Raw genomic sequence first — 18,316 nt, forward strand, 5'->3', positions numbered from 1 at the left:
CCCTACTAAATAAATATAAAAATGGTATCGATATATCTTCATTTTTACTGGTTTATAAATAATAATAATAAGACATACAATTACAGGTTTATAAAAAAAATAAATAAATAAATAAACACACATTTTCTAAATAAAAGGACTAGCGTCTAGGCAGATGAAAGAAAAAATCATTGTATAATTTTAAATAAACATCTGTGGGGCCTAAGAATTTAACGATCCCAGCCCACTTCATATTAAGCCCAAGGCCCATGCCGAGGAGGAAGAAATGTCTGTGGACAATGTTAAAAAGTTCAAATTGCCCAGGAACCTTGTCAAGAACAACCCTGTCCTCGTCCAAGCAAGACCATGGGAGGAGGAAGTAACGGGCCATCAAAGGTAGCCTTCCTAAGCACCTCAGGAAAAAGACAAACATGATGGGCCATCCAGAGGAGTATGGTGGAGGAGCAATTTAGGAAGGAACGGTCACCTCTACATTAAATGCGCACAACTGACGTTCTGGCCGCATTAATGGAGAAATGACCCTTGAGCAGTGCTGTCTTGGTTGCTGCAACTTACAGGAAGTTTGGTAAGGCGGCTAATGGGACAGACAGTCAAAGGGAGGCATGGATGATCAACAAGTAGAAGAAAGAGATCGTGGGAGGAGGACTATATAATAGGGAAAAACAGGTAAAAGGGGGGAGGGGGTTCATGGAACCATGCTCATTCAATAGTTACTACAAAGCTCTCTTCAGATATAGCCGATGACAGACTTTCTTAGATAATCTCAGTTCGTTTATGTTTGGTGATGGTGAACATCATATTGACCGTTGTCCATGCATTAAGGCATAGTTCTTAAACCCATTATCTACAAATTCATTGTATTGGGCTAGTTGGATCTGAGTCCATTCGTCCAGCAGAAAAAGTGCTCAGATCCAGTCCCTACAATTGGCGTTGTCTGTGGTAAGAACTTGTGCATTAGTGAGTGCAATGGTCAATCATGGTGGGATCTAGCCCCCGTGGGTTTGGTAGCCTGGAAGGAGCACGTTGATATCCTGGAACCTTTTAATGCGGTTAAGCGGAACCTTAGTCAGGCTGGGTCCTCGGACCTCCTACTTGGGAAAGATCAGTGCACGCTGGCAACATTCTTTGACAATTGTGCGGCTAGCAGTATAGAGCACATGGTTGTGGTCCTGATTGTTCCTACGTTGTTAGCTTATTTAAAGTTAGTGGTTGGGTGCGACCGTCGATTTCGTTAAAGCCGTAAAGGCAATTTTTCGCTACCGTCAACAACACCGATTCCAAGTCCCATTAAAAAAAAAAAAAAACACACACACACACACACACTCATTCATGAAATAATTGTTGCAGAGAATTGAAAGATTCAGAAAGTAAAGCGAGTAAAAAGTGCAGCCTTTTTATTAAATAAAGAAAAAGTACATCATACACCAAATGGCTTAGGCAGACTTGTTTTAAAACTAACTATGGAAATAGAGGCTTAGGCAGGTTTGTCTTGAAGCAAAAAAAAAAAAAAAAAAAAAGAGGAGAAAAAGGGGTTGAGGCAGGCTTGTTTTAAGGCTACCAACAGCAACCGAGCCAGTATGGATGGTGTCGGCGATGAGAAAGGAGAAGAAGTAGAAGCGCCTGATGTTCCCTTGGCCCTCTCCTAGTTTCATAATAATTAAGCATTGGAGGCGGCAGCACCTAGGTAGCAACCGTTCTGCGATCTTGTAAACCTCCATCAGCGAGTAAGCTGGACGTGAATCGCTACCAATTTGAAGGGCAGGCAAAGACGCATACTGGAGGAAAATGTTATACTTCCCACGAACCTTTCTCCCAACTGCAAAATGTCCTACCGTCAAGGTGAGACCTAAGCTTTGTCGCACCAAAAATCTGATGCGGTTCGCACCCACTTCAGGTCTTGGTTGAAGATGGAGGGCCTTCTTCCTTGCTCAGTTGAAAGGAAGGAACACCTTTGGCCTCTGCCTCCTTCGCCTCAATTGCGTCGTCCGGGATCTGGGCGGCCTTCTTGGTTCCTGAAGAGGGATTGGCTTCCTCGCCCTTGCCCTTGCCCAGGGCCATCCCATTTCTCTAGGACTCTATCACAATCTTGGTCAAGTTCTTGGAAATGCCTATGGGGTTAAGAATTTAGGGTTCCAGGTGGAACTCAATGGCTTGTAAAATGTGGGAAAACGATCCCCCCCAGAGCGCCTTATATAGAAGGAGAAGACAGGTGGAAATTAATCCGCATGGGATTTGAAGGAAGAATTATGACCAATATTAACTCTGACCAATTTCCAAAAAGGCCACCAACCGCTGAATCCTTGTTGATCCACAAAGATATTAATGAGGGCATGCCTCGCGTACTGAAACGTTAGCTACGCAACTCGAATAGCTAAAAGACGCCTCGTAATTAGAAGTGACGAAAAGTTGGCGCGATGGGGCTACTGTCACATGTAAGGATGGAAGGCCAAATCGCCCTTATCCAGGTCAATGTTGGACTGAGGGTCCAGTCTGAGGAAGAACCCCTCCTCGGCAAGGTAAGGCCAAGATTGTTGCCACTTCAGAAGAAAACTTTCTAACGCTGAGGACAAGCCCCTTCACTCCAAGCAGTGAAAATTAAAAGTACTAGACAGAACCAAGGTCTTGCATGGTCCTTAGACTCAAACCTATGGGGAAACTAGTTACTTCAGAAAATTAAAAGTACTAGACAGAACCAAGGTTTTGCATGGTCCTAGGATTCAAACCCATGGGAAAACTAGTTACTTCAGAAAATTAAAGTACTAGACAGAACTAAGGTCTTGCATGGTCCTCGGACTCAAACCTATGGAGAAACTAGTTACTTCAGAAAATTAAAAGTACTGACAGAACCAAGGTCTTGCATGGTCTTCGGACTCAAACCTATAGGGAAACTAGTTACTTCAGAAAATTAAAGTACTATACAAAACCAAGGTCTTGCATGGTCCTCGGACTCAAACCTATGGGAAAACTAGTTACTTTCGACAAAACGGAGCGTAAGCACTCGTCTAAGTTACAAGCGCAACCAGAGGGGAGTCTAGTACCTTGGATCACAATTAGGTGATGTTCATGGGCCCGCATTTGTTTCACATCTTTATCGAAGTAGGCTGGGGCAAGTTTATGAAAGGCGTATGTTTGTATAAAGTGTACGTCGTGAACCAGAATCCTTTAAGACTCATCTAAAGGGGAAGCCAGCTGCATTGCTGAGACTGTTCAATTTTTGGTTAAAACCTGAGGGCAAAGTTTATATCATGGGTCCATCGTTTCCAATTATCCCAGTACAACTGGCACACCACTAAGATTAACTAAGTATTGAGTAAGGCATTAAAGCATGATAAATAAAGGGATATGTCATTCGAAGAAATAAACGTAGACGATTGGATGCGTTACAAAAAAGATAGTTTCATTACAATATCACCAAGACAAAAAATAACATAAAACAAAAAGAAAGGGAGATTATAATGGTCCAAGTCATCAAAATAGGACAGCCTGTTGGGATGGCCTATTTCTTCAACTTGATAGACAGCTTGTCCTTGGGGGTCTGATGAGAGGTTGTGTCTGATGCCTTGGAATCCTGGCTCGGAGGGGCAGTTTCGGGGAGCTTTTTCTTAGTAGGAGGAGCTTAAGAGTCAGCAAGAGGAGCTTGAGAGTCAGCAGGTGTGGCCTGAGAGTCAGTAGGAAGAGCCTGAGAGTCAGCATGTGTGGCTTGAGAGTCAGCAGGTGTGGCTTAGGAATTAGCAGGAGGCTTCACCGCCTCCTAGGGCACCTCTTAATTACTTGTTTCTTCTTTCTCCAATGCCCCTTGGTGCTCGGTCTCCTTGGAAGGCTTATCAGTTAAAGTTGGATCCTTGGCAGCACCAGCTTAGCCCTCGTCTATCGCTTTGGAGGCGAGGCCAGCTTTTGGGTCGGCGGAGGCAACCTTACAAATGGCGCTGGGGGGGGGGGGGTAGTACACTCTCTCGGCCCTTCTAAGCTCAGATGAGGCCTCTACCCTAGCTTGATTGAGGGCCTCATTCCAAGTTTGGGAGCAAAAGCGTCCACATACCTCCGGTACTTGGGCCTTGAGATTAGCCTCGGTCTTGTCCACTCCCGCGATAAAAGCCTCTTCCTCCGCCTGCCCTTTAGAGCTTTTAGCCTTTGTCCTTGCAAACTAAGCCTCTACTTTAGCCCTCAAGGCCTCGTCCCTGGCCCACTTGATGACACCTCTGGCTCCCTCTACCTCAGCCAGTTTCTTCTTCAGGTCGGCGATATGCTTATTGGCAATCTGCAGCTGACCCTCAACTTCTAGCAGGCGCCCTGTCTGGTCCTCGGCCTGTTTTTTAGAGCCAGCTAGGCCAGACACCGCGTTGTTTCTGGCCTTCGTCATCTCCTTCAACTCCTCCCTCACCTTCTTGAGATCAGTCTCAGATCTCTTAAGGGTATTCGTGGCATCCGAGTACTTGTCGCCTCCTGATCCAAGGCCCTACTCTGGTTATTGGCCTCCTTCTCCAACCTAAAAGTGGCTTGGACAGTCTGCCAATTGAAACAAACACGTAGTAAGTTGGGAACTAAGGAATAAAATTCTACGAAGGCACAAGTGTCAGAGGTCTTATCATGCCCAGGTACCTCTTGAGGCTAAGGACAACCTCCTGCCTCCTTAAAGCCCCCAGCTCAGCCATGTTGATGGGGAGTAGCAAGGACCTCTCCTGGGCATCGGCCACGTAAGTACCCTCGCCTCCTCGGAAGTCCCTAAGGGAGGTGTCATCCTTCAAGGGCTCCCCATGAATCATGGCAGCAGGCAGCCAGACCTGGGGCTCGAACTGTTAGGCGACCTCCTTTTCCTTGCTCTGATGCTATATTCTCAGTTGCTTTGTAGGTCAGTGGGCTTCATCTTCCTCTTGGGAGGAACGAGATCTCCCCCCGTCTACTGGGTCTTTGCCTTTGGAGAGCCTCTTCCTCTTCGGATCGGGGGACTTAACCCGAGGATCCAGGGTCGGCTGGGCAGAGGATGGCCTAGTCTGTATAGGCAAAGACTTAGGTGGGGGAGGAGGAAGCTTGGGTGGAGGAGGAGGAAGCTTGGATTGCTGCTTCCCTGGCGTATCCTTCCCCGGCTGGCCATCGATTAGGCCAAACAGACTAGTTTGTGATTTCTTCTTGAAACTCATCTCAGCCCGAGAAGAAATCCCTTCTGACAAGATATCCGCTTCGGTCAAGTTAGGGTTGCCTAGGTCACTGAAAAGGTCCTCAGGCGGATTGACTATTTCGAAAACACCAAATTCATCCTCAGATGGACCCAAATCAGCCACTTCCTCCTCTCTCTTTGCACTTTCTCCCTCAGCCTCCGCAGCCTGATGGGATGAAGAAGGGCCTGACAGCAGAACACCTTCTGGGACGGGAGACCCTTCAGGAAACAGGAACCCCGATTCCACTACGGTGATCTTGTGGAGCTGAGGATCTTTGGCTCTGATAACATACTTTAGAGCAGAAAATGATTTCTGTAATACCCAAGAATCTTATGGGCGGCTCTGACTTGGTTGTCCGCCTCGTTCATGAAGACCTCCTCCCCGAGAACGGCTTCCAAATCCTCCCGGTTGACTAAATGGAAGTGTCGTTCAAAAGCGTGTGGATCTGCAAAAAAGAAAGCATACTCTTGTTAGCAACCAAGCAATGTAAACTATGATAACACTAAGGACCAAGCCCTCTCCTACTCTAAATATCCCACCTGGAGTCCTCTCCACTGTCGGACAATGAAGGCCGTCGTGCCACTTCTCGGACACAATGAGAAAATCCTTATTCAAACCTTTGCTAGAGTCGGGGAGACACTGAATGAGCCTCACCTTATCATCCCTTGTCTTTATGTAGTAGGATTTGCCCTTTAGGTGTTAGAGGTTATAGCACCGATTTACATCGTGATGGGTTAACCTCAACCCCATCTTCTCATTTAAGGCATCCATGCAACCTAGGATCCTGAACACATTGGTGGCGCACTGGGTGGAAGCCAATCTAAAATGCCTAAGGTAGCTCCTTGTCACCGATCCCATAGGGATTCTCATACCACCTTCTAGGAAGGTGATTATGGGAATCACCACTTCACCTTCCTTCCTCCTGATGTGCCACTCCCTTTCCTTATAGTGCCTTAGACCCACGTTACTGGGTATCCTATAATCGGCAATGAATTTCTCCATTGCCTCCTCAGATTCAACCAACTTCTTAAACCTACCCATTCTAAAGAGCGGTTGAGAGACTCAGGGAAGAGCGAAAGAAGGAGAGGAATAAGGGGAAAAGAAAACCAGAAAGGGAAAGAAACATGAGATAGAGTGAGAAGAAAACTTACAGAAATGAGGAAAGGCACCCAGGATAGGCTTTTTAGGCTGCAAAGATACGCGAGTTGGGTTAAAGACTTGACTGGATTCGGGGTGTGTGCGTAAAAGCTCTTGAATGTAGAAGTAAAGAGGCAAATCATTTCAATGGGTATTTATACCTTCAATAAAAAATAACTATGCGGGGTTTCCCGCCCATAAAGGCAAAAAGAAATCCCCACCGTTAGATTACCATCACACTGCTGAACATGGGGAGTATAGAGTCGCCAGAATTTAATATGGGTGCATGCCGTATATCGAAGCGCTAGAAACGTGCGTTGGACAGGTGAAAAGATATTAGCGCTGACGAAGGACATGACTGGTCAAGCCAAGACAAAGGCCCGAGGACATCAAATCCTCCCCCCCGCCCGAGGATCCGGACATTAGGATTTTGAGGGGTTATTGTGGGGCCTAAGAATCCGACGATCCTAGCCCACTTCATATTAAGCCTATGGCCCATGCCGAGGAGGAAGAAACGTCCGAGGACAAAGTTAGAAAGTCCAAATTCCCCAGGAACCTTGCCGAGGACAACCTTATCCTCGGCCAACCAAGACCATGGGAGGAGAAAGTAACGGGCCATCAAAGGTAGCCTCCTTAAGCACCCTAGGAAAAAGACAAGCATGATGGGCCATCTAGGGGAGTATGGTGGAGGAGAAATTCAAGAAGGAACTGTCACCTCCACATTAAATGCGCACAACTGATGTTCTGGCCGCATTAATGGAGAAATGACCCTTGAGCAGTGTTGCCTTGGTTGTTGCAACTCACAGGAGATTTGGTAAGCTGGCTAATGGGACAGACAATCAGAGGGAGGCATTGATGATCAACAAGTGGAAGAAAGAGATCGTGGGAGGAAGACTATATAATAGGGAAAAACAGGTAAAGGGGGGGGGGGTTTCATGGAACCATGCTCATTCAATAGTTACTACAAAGCTCCTCGGATATAGCCAAGGACAGACTTTCTTAGATAATCTCAGTTCATCTATGTTTGGTGGTGGTGAACATCATATTGACCGTTGTCCATGCATTAAGGCCTAGTTCTTAAACTCATTCTTTACAAATTCATTGTATTGGGCTAGTTGGATTTGAGTCCACTCGTCCAGCAGAAGAAATGCTTAGATCCAGTCCCTACAACATCTATTTAGTATTAACAAATTAGACAAATTTCTTTTCTTTTCTTTTTTGTAAAATTTGTTGATTGAGCTTAATTATTTTTTAACTTTGTTATTGGTAATTTTTTTTTAGAAAGATTTTGGTAATTTTTGTTGTTAGGTTAATTTTGTTGGGCTTGTTAATTTTTTTTTCCTTCTAAATTCCTTTAAAAAGATCAATGATATTATTAAGAGAGACAATTGTAATTTTATCAAATCAAATGCTAATGAGTGTTCTTAGGGCATTGGTTAATAATTTATTTTAGAAAAATTTTGACATCACTTTTATGGGAAATGAAAAAAGTTGTCAAAATATTAATTGTTATTTTTTTTGATAAAATTTATCTTTAAATGGATTGTTAACTAATACCCTAAAAAAATCCGTTAACATTTCCTTTATTAAAATTAGTGAGTATATGTATGTAGTACTAATTAACTCGTCCCTGATTTCCAAAGAATCAAAATTTCAAAAATTTTAACTCTAGTTTTGACTAAATTTTATCTGATGCCTCAAAAACCACTAAAATGGTTTTGATTAAAGGGAAATGCTAACAAATGTCCTTAGAGCATCAATTAATAGTCCATTTAAGGAAATTTTTTATGACAAAAGAAAAAAAGTAATTAATATATTGATAATTTTTTTTATTTTCTATAAAAATTGTGTCAAAATTTTTTTAAAATAAATTGTTAATAGCACTATCTATGGCCAGTTGCTATTTTAGCCACCAACCCCTTAAAAACACGCTCCAACTGAGTGTGTATATGCAAAAGTTCTTAACATCCTTGAACAACGAAGTTATTAACATACAACCTCACTGTTCACCAAACGTTAAAAAAAGAAAAAGTAAAAAAAAAAGAGAGTATATTTTATTCTTATTCTCCCTCTCTCACTTTCACTTTTTCTCTCTCTCTTCACTGTTCTCTGCACTCTCTTTCTCACTTCTTCCTTCCCTCTTTTCCCTTAGCCCCTCTCGCTCTTTGCATGTCGTTCTTTGTTGTTTTTTTTTCCTTGTAAATTCTAGTTTTCTCACTTTAATAGAAATTTGGTCGGTGTTTGGGTCGAAGTTCTGATATTCTGGCACCCACTAACTTTGAGATGTGTAAGCTCCTTGCAACCAGTTGCAATTGCTTCCAAACCCTTGTCACTCAGAAATAGCAATCACTAAGACTTAGATTTTTTAACTTCTTACAACCATTGCCAATAGCACCTAGACCCCCTCAAATGTGTATGTCGAAGAAAATAAGCAAACAGATTCTAAGTGGGAATGAAGGAATAGACAGCACAACGAGGCCAATTAGAACCGATGATACAACAAAGACTCGCACAACTTCATTAAGGCCTGTTTGGTAGAGTGGTTTAATAACATGTCTTCAATTTTTAAATAATATTACATGTATTTACGCACATTATTTTATCCACACGTATTTCAAAAAAATACCAACAACATTGCTAAAAGAATGTGTCCGAGAATAATAGAAAATACACATCAAAGTCTTATGATAACTCAGATGAAGGACCCCACAAAAAATATATATAAATATTGGCAGAACTGAGTTTTCCATCATAAGCTTATAAAGTATTTATATGAATGAAAGATAGAGAAAGTAAAGAAATAATTGATGAATCTCAAGAAGCTCTTGTGCTCATGACAAAAGGAAACTACTGAAAATGAAATCAACAAGTAAAACAGATAGAAGATTCCCACAAGATGGAGAGTAACAGACCTATTAGTAAATCTCTGCAAATTGTATAAAACCAGTAACTCCAGTGATAAACAAGAAGTGCCTATAGATTCCAAAGCCTCAACGGAACATCAATACATTGTATCTTCAGAACTTTAAAAGAGGACATCCTTTGGTCACAGCAAGTAGCCATTTGTTACTCATTTACTCAGAATCCAATGACACGGACTCAAGAGGTCTAGTCTCCATCTTGCAGCTAGCTGCCTGACTAACTTTTACCATGATAGTATCGCATGTATCAAGAAATTCATGGTCAACTAACTTAAGGAGATGACTAGCTCCTGTTGGTATCATCACTGTTGGTATAGCAGCGACTAACTTCCCAACTATTGGTTAGAGTTTGCTTAAATCTTTCATAGAACCAAAAGGCACATAAAATAAATGAATTATTGAAATTCAAAAAGAAATCACTTATTTGCATGATTCAAATTTAAAAATCAGTTGGGCCCTAGTATCTGCCATATAGACCAGCACTTCAGCCTTAAACTTCATCATAGTCATCAATTCTTCTTGATATACCAAATTACCATGAAATACAATGCTCAAGTTGATGTTTACCAACATTACTAAAGCTCCAGTTGATCCTCTCCATATATTCAATCATGAATGAGGTAGTACATTACAAACAACATATCCAAAAGAGCTCTGGTGCATTAGTTTTACTCTACAATCTCCCCTAGATGTGTTTCAACAAAATGGGAATTCTCTTTGTAAAGTTTATTAACCAAACAATGGCATATGCCTTCTCTCCAAGTGTATACCTATCCTAAACATAACATCTAATACAAGTAAAATGTCATCCCACTTATCACTTTGTGAGAGACATTGGATCAATCTCTCAAAAGTTTCTTTCTTTGGTTTAAGCTTACACTTCAGCATTGCTAATAACCAATCCATTCCCTCTGCAGCATAACCTTGGTTGCATAAGCCAGTGATGATAAGCTCATGAGTACAGACGATTGGTTGCAGACCCCTACTCTGCATATCATCCCACAACTTTTTTGCTTCTTGAATGTCTCCCACCTCACAAAGCTTTTCAATAAGGGGGGAAAATGGGGAAGTTGATGGCTGCAAACCCTGCATAAGGAGTTCTTTCAATAGGTTTGTACTCTCAACAATCTTCCCTTCCTTAACAAAGCCTTGAATCAGACTGTTGTATGTGATCACATCACAAACAACACCCTTTCGAGGCATTTCTTCAAACAACTCTTGAGTTCATTCGTCCTTCCATTTAAACACATCCCTGCAATCATTGTGTTGTAACTCACCGTCGTTTCTCTATAACCTCTATTACACATCTCCTTACACAGATTCCTCGCCTCTTTAAGATTACCACCCTTAAAATACCCATGAATCAGTGCACTGTATGTGTATTCATTTGGAATAAACCCCTTCTGAATAATCTCAAACCACAGCTTCCTAGCGTCCCCAAGCCATCCCTTCCTGCAAAGACCAGGAATTGTCGTCGTATACATGACCCTATCTGGGGCATATCCTGTCCTTAAGATCATTGAAAACCTGAAATGCCTCAAGCTGCTTCCGTTGCTTGCAAAGCCCATTGATAACTTCATGATGTAAAAATATCCAGATCTCGGTTCTTTGCAATCATTGTGTGAAGTAGTTCAGATACTTTACTATATTGCCACTCCTTAAAAACCCAGATATCAAATCATTAAAAGCAGCATTCCCAGGGTCTAACCCGTCTTCCAAAACCTGCCGAAGAAGTTCATAACCTTTTGAAACTTTTTTATCTTCACAAAAAACTCGAATAAGATACCCAACAGTCTCAACATCAACTTTGGCCACCACACTGGATTGCACCATCTCTTTATACAGTTTCCAAACAAGATCAGTCCTCCCAACCTTAAGACAACCCAACAAAGCCGAATTCCAAGTCGCAATTGACGGGCAAACTCCAACCCCTCTCAATCTATCAAACACATCAAATGCTTCCTCAAGTATCCAACTACCTCATCATTAAGTCCAAGGTTTAGAGCAGTGTCCATCATGCTAAGCATGAAAATTCTACAAATAGAAGGCAATTCGGTTACTTTTATGTATCACTGAGATAGAGGCAATTCATTATAGACTAATTATATATGGTAAAAGCTTTAAGCTTACCGTTCCATAGTCTCCAACCCTTCTATGATCATCCTTTTGTCTGGTTGTCCCAAGAAATTTGCCTAGTCAGTTAAAAATCCAGGTAAGCTACCATCTCATCCACGCAGGACGGATCCAAGATTTCAAGCTGGGGTGCCCGGAGATGGATCCTGCGTAGGCGTGGCGGCGTTGGTAAGTGGCCGTTTGGGTCTGCGACACCAGTCACTGCACCACGTCATCGCGTTCGTTAATTGTCCGCAAATAACGACTTTCTCAGAAATCCAAATCTCAAAAAAAAAAAAAAAAGAGTCAAAACACTGAAACTGAGAACTAAATCAACTCTTACAAATTGAATTTTCCCTCTCTTACTTACTTTCTCTGTACCCAAACACAAATTAAATAAAAATGTCTTCTCCATCTCCATGTTCTTCTTCTTGGTCTTCTCAAAGGTACCGCATAGGCTACGCTCTTTCTCCCAAGAAAGTTGAAAGCTTCATCCAAAACTCTTTAATCAACAAAGCCAAACAACGCGGCGTCGATCTCATCAAAATCGACCCCACAAAACCCCTAACCCAACAGGGACCGTTCGATTGCGTCATCCACAAACTCTACGGCTCCGATTGGAACAACCAATTGCGGCAACTCGCTCTCCATCACCCAAACGTCGTCGTAATCGACTCTCCAGAATCCATCAAGCGTCTCCACAATCGAATCTCCATGCTCGATGTGGTTACCAGCTTGAAAATCCCTCCAGGGGACCAAACGTTTGGGGTTCCAAATCAGAGAGTGTTGGATGAGTCGGAGTGGATTCGATTGAAGAAGTAGGGCTGAAGTTTCCGTTGGTAACGAAACCGGTAACGGCCGACGGCAGTGCCATGTCACTGCATCCACGACTAACTGAACTAAGAAAAACCCGTCACCCCGTTATTATTATTATTATTTTTTTCGTTCTCTTTCTATCCCACTTTCTCTCATTTTCCTTCATTTTCTTAGTTACCAAACACATCCAAATATCATATTTTGGGCTGACTGAACTATAAGAAAAACCCGTCACCCCTGTTAATTTTTCTTTCCTTCTCTTTCTATCCCACTTTCCCTCATTTTCCTTCATTTTCTTAGGAACCAAACAAATCCAAATATCATATTTTGGGCTAACTGAACTAAGAAAAACCCGTCACCCCCATTATTATTATTATTTTTCCTTCTCTTTCTATCCCACTTTCCCTCATTTTCCTTCATTTTCTTAGGAACCAAACACATCCAAATATCATATTTTGGGCTAACTGAACTAAGAAAAACCCGTCACCCCCGTTATTATTATTATTTTTCCTTCTCTTTCTATCCCACTTTCCCTAATTTTCCTTCATTTTCTTAGGAACCAAACACATCCAAATATCATAATTTGAGCCACTAGAAAAAAAAAAAAAAAAAAAAAAGATCGCACCAATTAATCCAACACAAAGGACTTTCACCATACTATTTCAATTGAAAAAAAAAAAAAGGAAAAAAGAGAGAAAGAAAACCAATATAACGCATAAAACAACACGAGCTTTTTATAATGGAAAGTAGAAACCCTTTTTTTTTTTTAATATTTAATTTCATTTCCCAAATACAATACAACTATATATTACATTTATGTTGAGAATTGATAGCAACCAAACTCCAACATAAATGATAAAACAGACATTTTATTCAGAATAAACGTAACGCTAGCTAGACCACCAAATTTAGCTACTCTCCATTATCATGATCTTCAACTGTCTATGGCGGTGACGAAGACGATCCTGGTGCTGCCGGTAAATAAGTTGGTGGGTTTGGCATGGAGGGAGATACCGGAGAACGATCTTCAACAGCTTCAAGTTTGGACTTCATTATCACAGCCAAACGCGCAGCCCTCGTAGAAGCTGGGTTTCCATTAAAAATCAACACTACCAGAGCAAAAACCATGACCACCTTTAAGAAAGTTTTTCCCGACATGGTTGATTAGGGCATAAAAAGACTTTTCAATGTATGTCTTAGCGAAAGGCTGATGGGGTTTTTATAGGGAAAACGAATGGAAGAGTTGTGATACAAACCATCCTCTTTCATTTTTATATCTATTTAATCGTTAGTTTCACATGCACATGCATTTCGACGTCTTTTTGTTTCAGTGGTCTGTGACGTCGGATGACATTTTAGTCCAAACGAATTATAGGATCCGTTTGGATACAACTTATTATTGTTGAAAGTTGTTAAAAACTGATTGTTGCTAAAACAATGTAGTAAAATAATTTTTAAATGTATGAATAGTATTGCGGGACCCATTTTTAATATTTTTTTTCTGAATAAAGTGGCTGTGGGTCCCATAAACAGTGCGTAAACAGTATCAAAACAGTGCGTGAACAATATTTTTTTTCATAAACAGTAACTGTACAGTAACTTCTATCTTTGACCCATATGAAAGCAAAAAAAAAAAAAAGAAAAAAGGGAAGAAACATGCTGCAGGATTCAGCAAAAAACGCTGAATCCAAACGCTCACATAACATTGTCCAATTTATTGACTCTTATACTCTCCATACGAGCATTCACATTAGGCGTGGAAAATTTTTTCGTCTAAAACTTACTTTTTTTTTTTTATTTTACACACTTATTTTTATAATGCCAGGCAAAGTCATACTACAGTATCGAAAAAAGAGAAAAAAATTATTAAAAAATAATATACACATGCTACAGTGCCTGTGTAAATTTACACGGGTACTGTAGCTCGTGGATAATTTTAGAAGATTTTGCAAGATTTTAAACGGATTGATGTGGGCTATTTTTGAACAAAAATGTATAAATTTGAGCATTTTTTTTTATTATACACACTTATACACGGACTGATATGAATGCCCCAAATCAATTTTCTAACTTGAAAAAGGTAGAATCATTTTATTAAAAAAAAAGGTAATGATTTCTCCAAAAAAAAAAAGAAGAAGAGGTAATATCATGGTTTTAAAAACATGTGAAATAACCAAAAATTAAACTGATTATTGGTTTTTTGGTCGAATTTCGATGGTCTAACAGGTGACGTCATAAATAATTTAATTAATAAATAAATAATTATAAAATTAATAAAATTAAATAAATAAGAATATAACTACTGATATTTACTAAAATAAAGATATAAAATTTTAGAAGTATTTTCATGTTAAATTTAACTCAAACTAAAAGAAAAATAAATTATCATTTTTTTTTAGAGAAAGAAAAAGAAGTTAACCTAAGCAAATCACCAAATAAAAAAGGTTATGGTTTTAAAGTTTTATAATCATATATGATTTTCAGTATTTTTAACAAAACCATTATTTAATTTAAAAAATATTTATCTATGTTAATATAATTTCACATCTAAATATTTCTTCTTAAAAAATTGTATTTATTATAAAAATATTTTTATAACAAACACGGTAAGGTTATTGCAATATTCAAGACAAGCATAAAATATTTTTTTATGCAATATTCAAGACAAGCATAAAAATATTGAATATTATGCTTGTCTAGAATATTGCAATAACCTTCACAAACCATCAAAGTGGTCTACCACCCCCACCCAACCATCAACGTGGCCAAAGGACACCCCACCACAATCATATCAAACTTTTTAAAAAGGTAGCCGTCTAGAAGGTCTAAAGACTCTAAACAAGTTGGTCAAGTCTGTCCCTCTCACTCTGAAGAAGAAGTAGCGACAGAGCTGGAGTTTCCTCTCTCTCTCTCTCTCTCTCCTCCAAAACCTAGTTCGGCTCCTCCCCCAAAGCAAGAGATATTTCTTATTTCATAATTATTTTCTCACATATTCTTAAACAAATATGAGATTTTACCCCATTTAATTCTCCCTGAATCTCCTTTTCTCCCAGAGATTTTACAAAGAGTTAACATTCAGTCCGGAGCTGGCGTAAAACCAATGTTTTACGCCAGCCAATAATAACGCGCCACGTCATTATTTCAGTAAGAGTTTGAATGGACCTTACCACATACAATAACAGCACTCTTAAAAGTTAAACCCCAGATCACAAACGCGTTTCAGACCAAATTAAAAAATATCCTCTGCTTCCTCTTGCTCGGACCTCCACCCATCACACACTGCCACTCAAGTCGCCAATTTTGTTGCTGGAGCCGCCGTGAGCATGGTGTTTTGATCCTAAGGTTTGTTTTCATGATTTGCCATTTTACCCAATTTGGATTTCAATGGTTGATGGGTTTGGATTTTTTTTTTTTTTGGGACATTCATAACTTGATTTGTTATGGGTTTTTCTGTATTTTGGTATCTTTGATGGGTTAATAACTTGATTTGTTATGGGTTTTTTTTCTGTATTTTGGTATCTTTGATGGGTTTTGATTAGACTCTTAAGTGTTAGGGTTCAAACCCAAAACGAATCTAATTGTGGTTCTTCAGTGATGGGAAGGAGGATGGATTTGTATACACTCTAATAGTTGTTAGGGACTGTATTCTTACGAATATGAGCATCCTTGCAGATTGGAGTTAAGAGGGATCTCATTATCTGTTAAATTTGGTTGATTTTGTTGGTTGGAATTTAATTTGACAATTCCTGGATTAGTTTTTGTCCCATGTATTAGATATATAGATTAAAATCCTTGTCTTTGTCATCTAAAATATTTTTAGCTGTTGTTTCAATGATTTTGGGTATAGCTTGATTATTGGATTTTGAGCGTTTTGAATTTGTGGCTAATTTTGAGAGATGCCTTCTGTGTAATAGGTTTATTAATATTTCATTCATTTTAGCTAGTTAGTTCTTTGCCAAAAAGACAAGGGTGGTGGAAAGGATACGCATGATGAATCTAAATTTCTAATTCACTGTTATGTTATGTTTATTTGGAACTTATTAATTGTTTGATCCTTGCAGGGTTGGCAAAGCAGATTGCATGTAATATTTTGAGTTTGATTAAGAAGGCATCAAAAGACCTAGATAACTTGTTGATGAGACAGAGCAGGTGTAATCATTAGAATTTGGCAGGCAAAAAAATTCCTCTCTCTTGGAGCTCTAGAAGTTGAAGCAATAGCAGTGGACACAGGCCTTATTTTTGCAGAAGATGTAGGGATTAGAGATGTTATTGTCGAAAGCAATTCCTGTTTAGCTACAAGGGCAACTCTTGGACCAGCCCTGCCACCCATAACCATATCTAGGGTGATCTCTAGTATCCTACCATTTCACATTATAGCAGAGAAGGTTGTGTCTAAGGTTTCTTTTGGCTATACACCTTTAACTCTTGTTCAAGAGATATCCAAGGTTGGAAAGGAGACTCAACATCTGCTCAACATAAATAAGATTCTTTCTTATTCCGTTATATAGGATAAAAGAGTTTAGTTTTGTCTAAATTTGTTTGCTTTCCTAGTACTATGTGCTATGGGAACTTAAGTTTATCGTGGTGGAAAATGTGTGAAGTTCTAATTGTAAATGAGATCCACTAGTCTTTCAACTCCTTTTAAAGTATGAATGTGTGAATGATTTTAAATTTCTTGTGTGTATTGTTCTGTTATGGATGTGTGTGAATGGTTTTAAATTTTTTTTGTGTACTGTGCTTTTAAAGTATGAATGTGTGTGAAAGGTTTTAAATTTCTTTTGTGTATTGTGCTTATAATTGAGATGGGTATTTTATGTGTGCTCTTGAATAGACTTTGGTTCCCTTACTATGACTTGCTAATTTGATTCTGCTCCCACACCTTTTAGGTTTTCCATTAGCTAAAAACTGAATTTTAAATTTTGTAGTCATGTTACATTGTAACGATTAAGGTTGGCTATCTCTATACCAAGGATTTGATATTCCTTGAATTACTTCCATGTTGCCAATCACTTACCATCTTTAACATAAATGCTTTTCTGAGTTAAATGTAATAGTTAGAACAGTGATCACATATGAGGATTAAAGAAAATTGTAGCTAGAAAATATACTTCCATGCCACAAGGACTTAACCAAAAGCTTCTTGAAACAATTTTCAAATGAGATAACTAAAAGACCTTTCAGTTAAATAAGCAATATAAAAGACATTTTAACAATTCTTTTATAAAATCAAAATTACATGGATAATTATTTAAATTCACTGACATGTCATGAATTTTCAAATAATTCAAGCCAACTAATAATCTTGTACCATACAAACTAAATTTTGACATAATAACAAGATCAAATTTCTCCTCACTAGCCTCCAGAAAAGCATATGAGATTTTTACATTGGCCTTATATCTGATCCAGTACAGTGGCTCTCATACTTGGATGCATATAAGCTATGATATTGGCTCCATAACCAACCAAAGAAGCATCTACTGGTTTATCAGCAACAACAACAGACTAGGGAGCATGATCTTTGTACGAGCAAGACGTTTGTTGGCCATCTTTCTTACTACTAATCTGGCACCCACTTTACCAAGCTGAGTCAAGTTGCCCCCTCTACTACCATGGTTTCTTCTGGTTTGGTACCTGTTGGGAAGTGCATATTAAAATATAAGTATTAGAAGGACAAAACCAAACTAGACAATGGGCTGTAACAAAACAAAAATTATAATAGGCCCTAAAGAAAGGTGCAACAAACCAACAAATTCCTATATACTATACCATTTCATAAAAACTAGAAACTTAAAGGCAAAATTCCCCAAGAAGAAAACTAGAAATTTAAATTTATAAACAAAATTAACTTCAAATTCTACATATGGAATGTGATGTTATAAACACAACGAATATGCGAAACTAGTAATCGTTTCAGTTTACATGGATGAACCAAAATGAGAGATATGAAAAATGATAAAGCATATCAAATCCACAAGTCATGAGCTAGTATCCTTGAGGGTTGGACAAAATACAAAATACAGTCAATGGAAAGTACCCCAACCATATAGAGCAAGGACCAAAGACTTGGAATCAGAAAATATGCACTACCTACAAGCAGTGTTCACTACACTTTGGTCCATTTGGAACCATATAAACCGGGTAACCCATGAAGGGAAAACTCCTAACCCCCTA

General features: G+C 39.3%; 1 protein-coding gene, 1 long non-coding RNA gene and 1 pseudogene across 2 annotated transcripts; 2 read left to right on the forward strand and 1 right to left on the reverse strand.

The window, feature by feature from the left end:
- Positions 1–9,782: 9,782 nt before the first annotated feature.
- Positions 9,783–11,352, reverse strand: LOC112019756 (pentatricopeptide repeat-containing protein At5g18950-like; annotated as a pseudogene).
- A 376-nt stretch (positions 11,353–11,728) lies between these two features.
- LOC136063113 (inositol-tetrakisphosphate 1-kinase 2-like) lies at positions 11,729–12,148 on the forward strand. Its single transcript, XM_065763022.1, has one exon. It carries the CDS (start codon positions 11,729–11,731, stop codon positions 12,146–12,148), a length of 420 nt encoding a protein of 139 aa, XP_065619094.1.
- A 3,171-nt stretch (positions 12,149–15,319) lies between these two features.
- Positions 15,320–16,816, forward strand: LOC136063123 (uncharacterized). The gene is made up of 2 exons (XR_010624830.1): positions 15,320–15,484; positions 16,204–16,816. It is a non-coding gene; the product is annotated as an uncharacterized LOC136063123 (long non-coding RNA).
- Positions 16,817–18,316: the final 1,500 nt, after the last annotated feature.

Source organism: Quercus suber, unplaced genomic scaffold, assembly GCF_002906115.3.
Source record: "Quercus suber isolate HL8 unplaced genomic scaffold, Cork oak 2.0 scaffold_487, whole genome shotgun sequence".
Lineage (NCBI taxonomy): Eukaryota > Viridiplantae > Streptophyta > Magnoliopsida > Fagales > Fagaceae > Quercus > Quercus suber.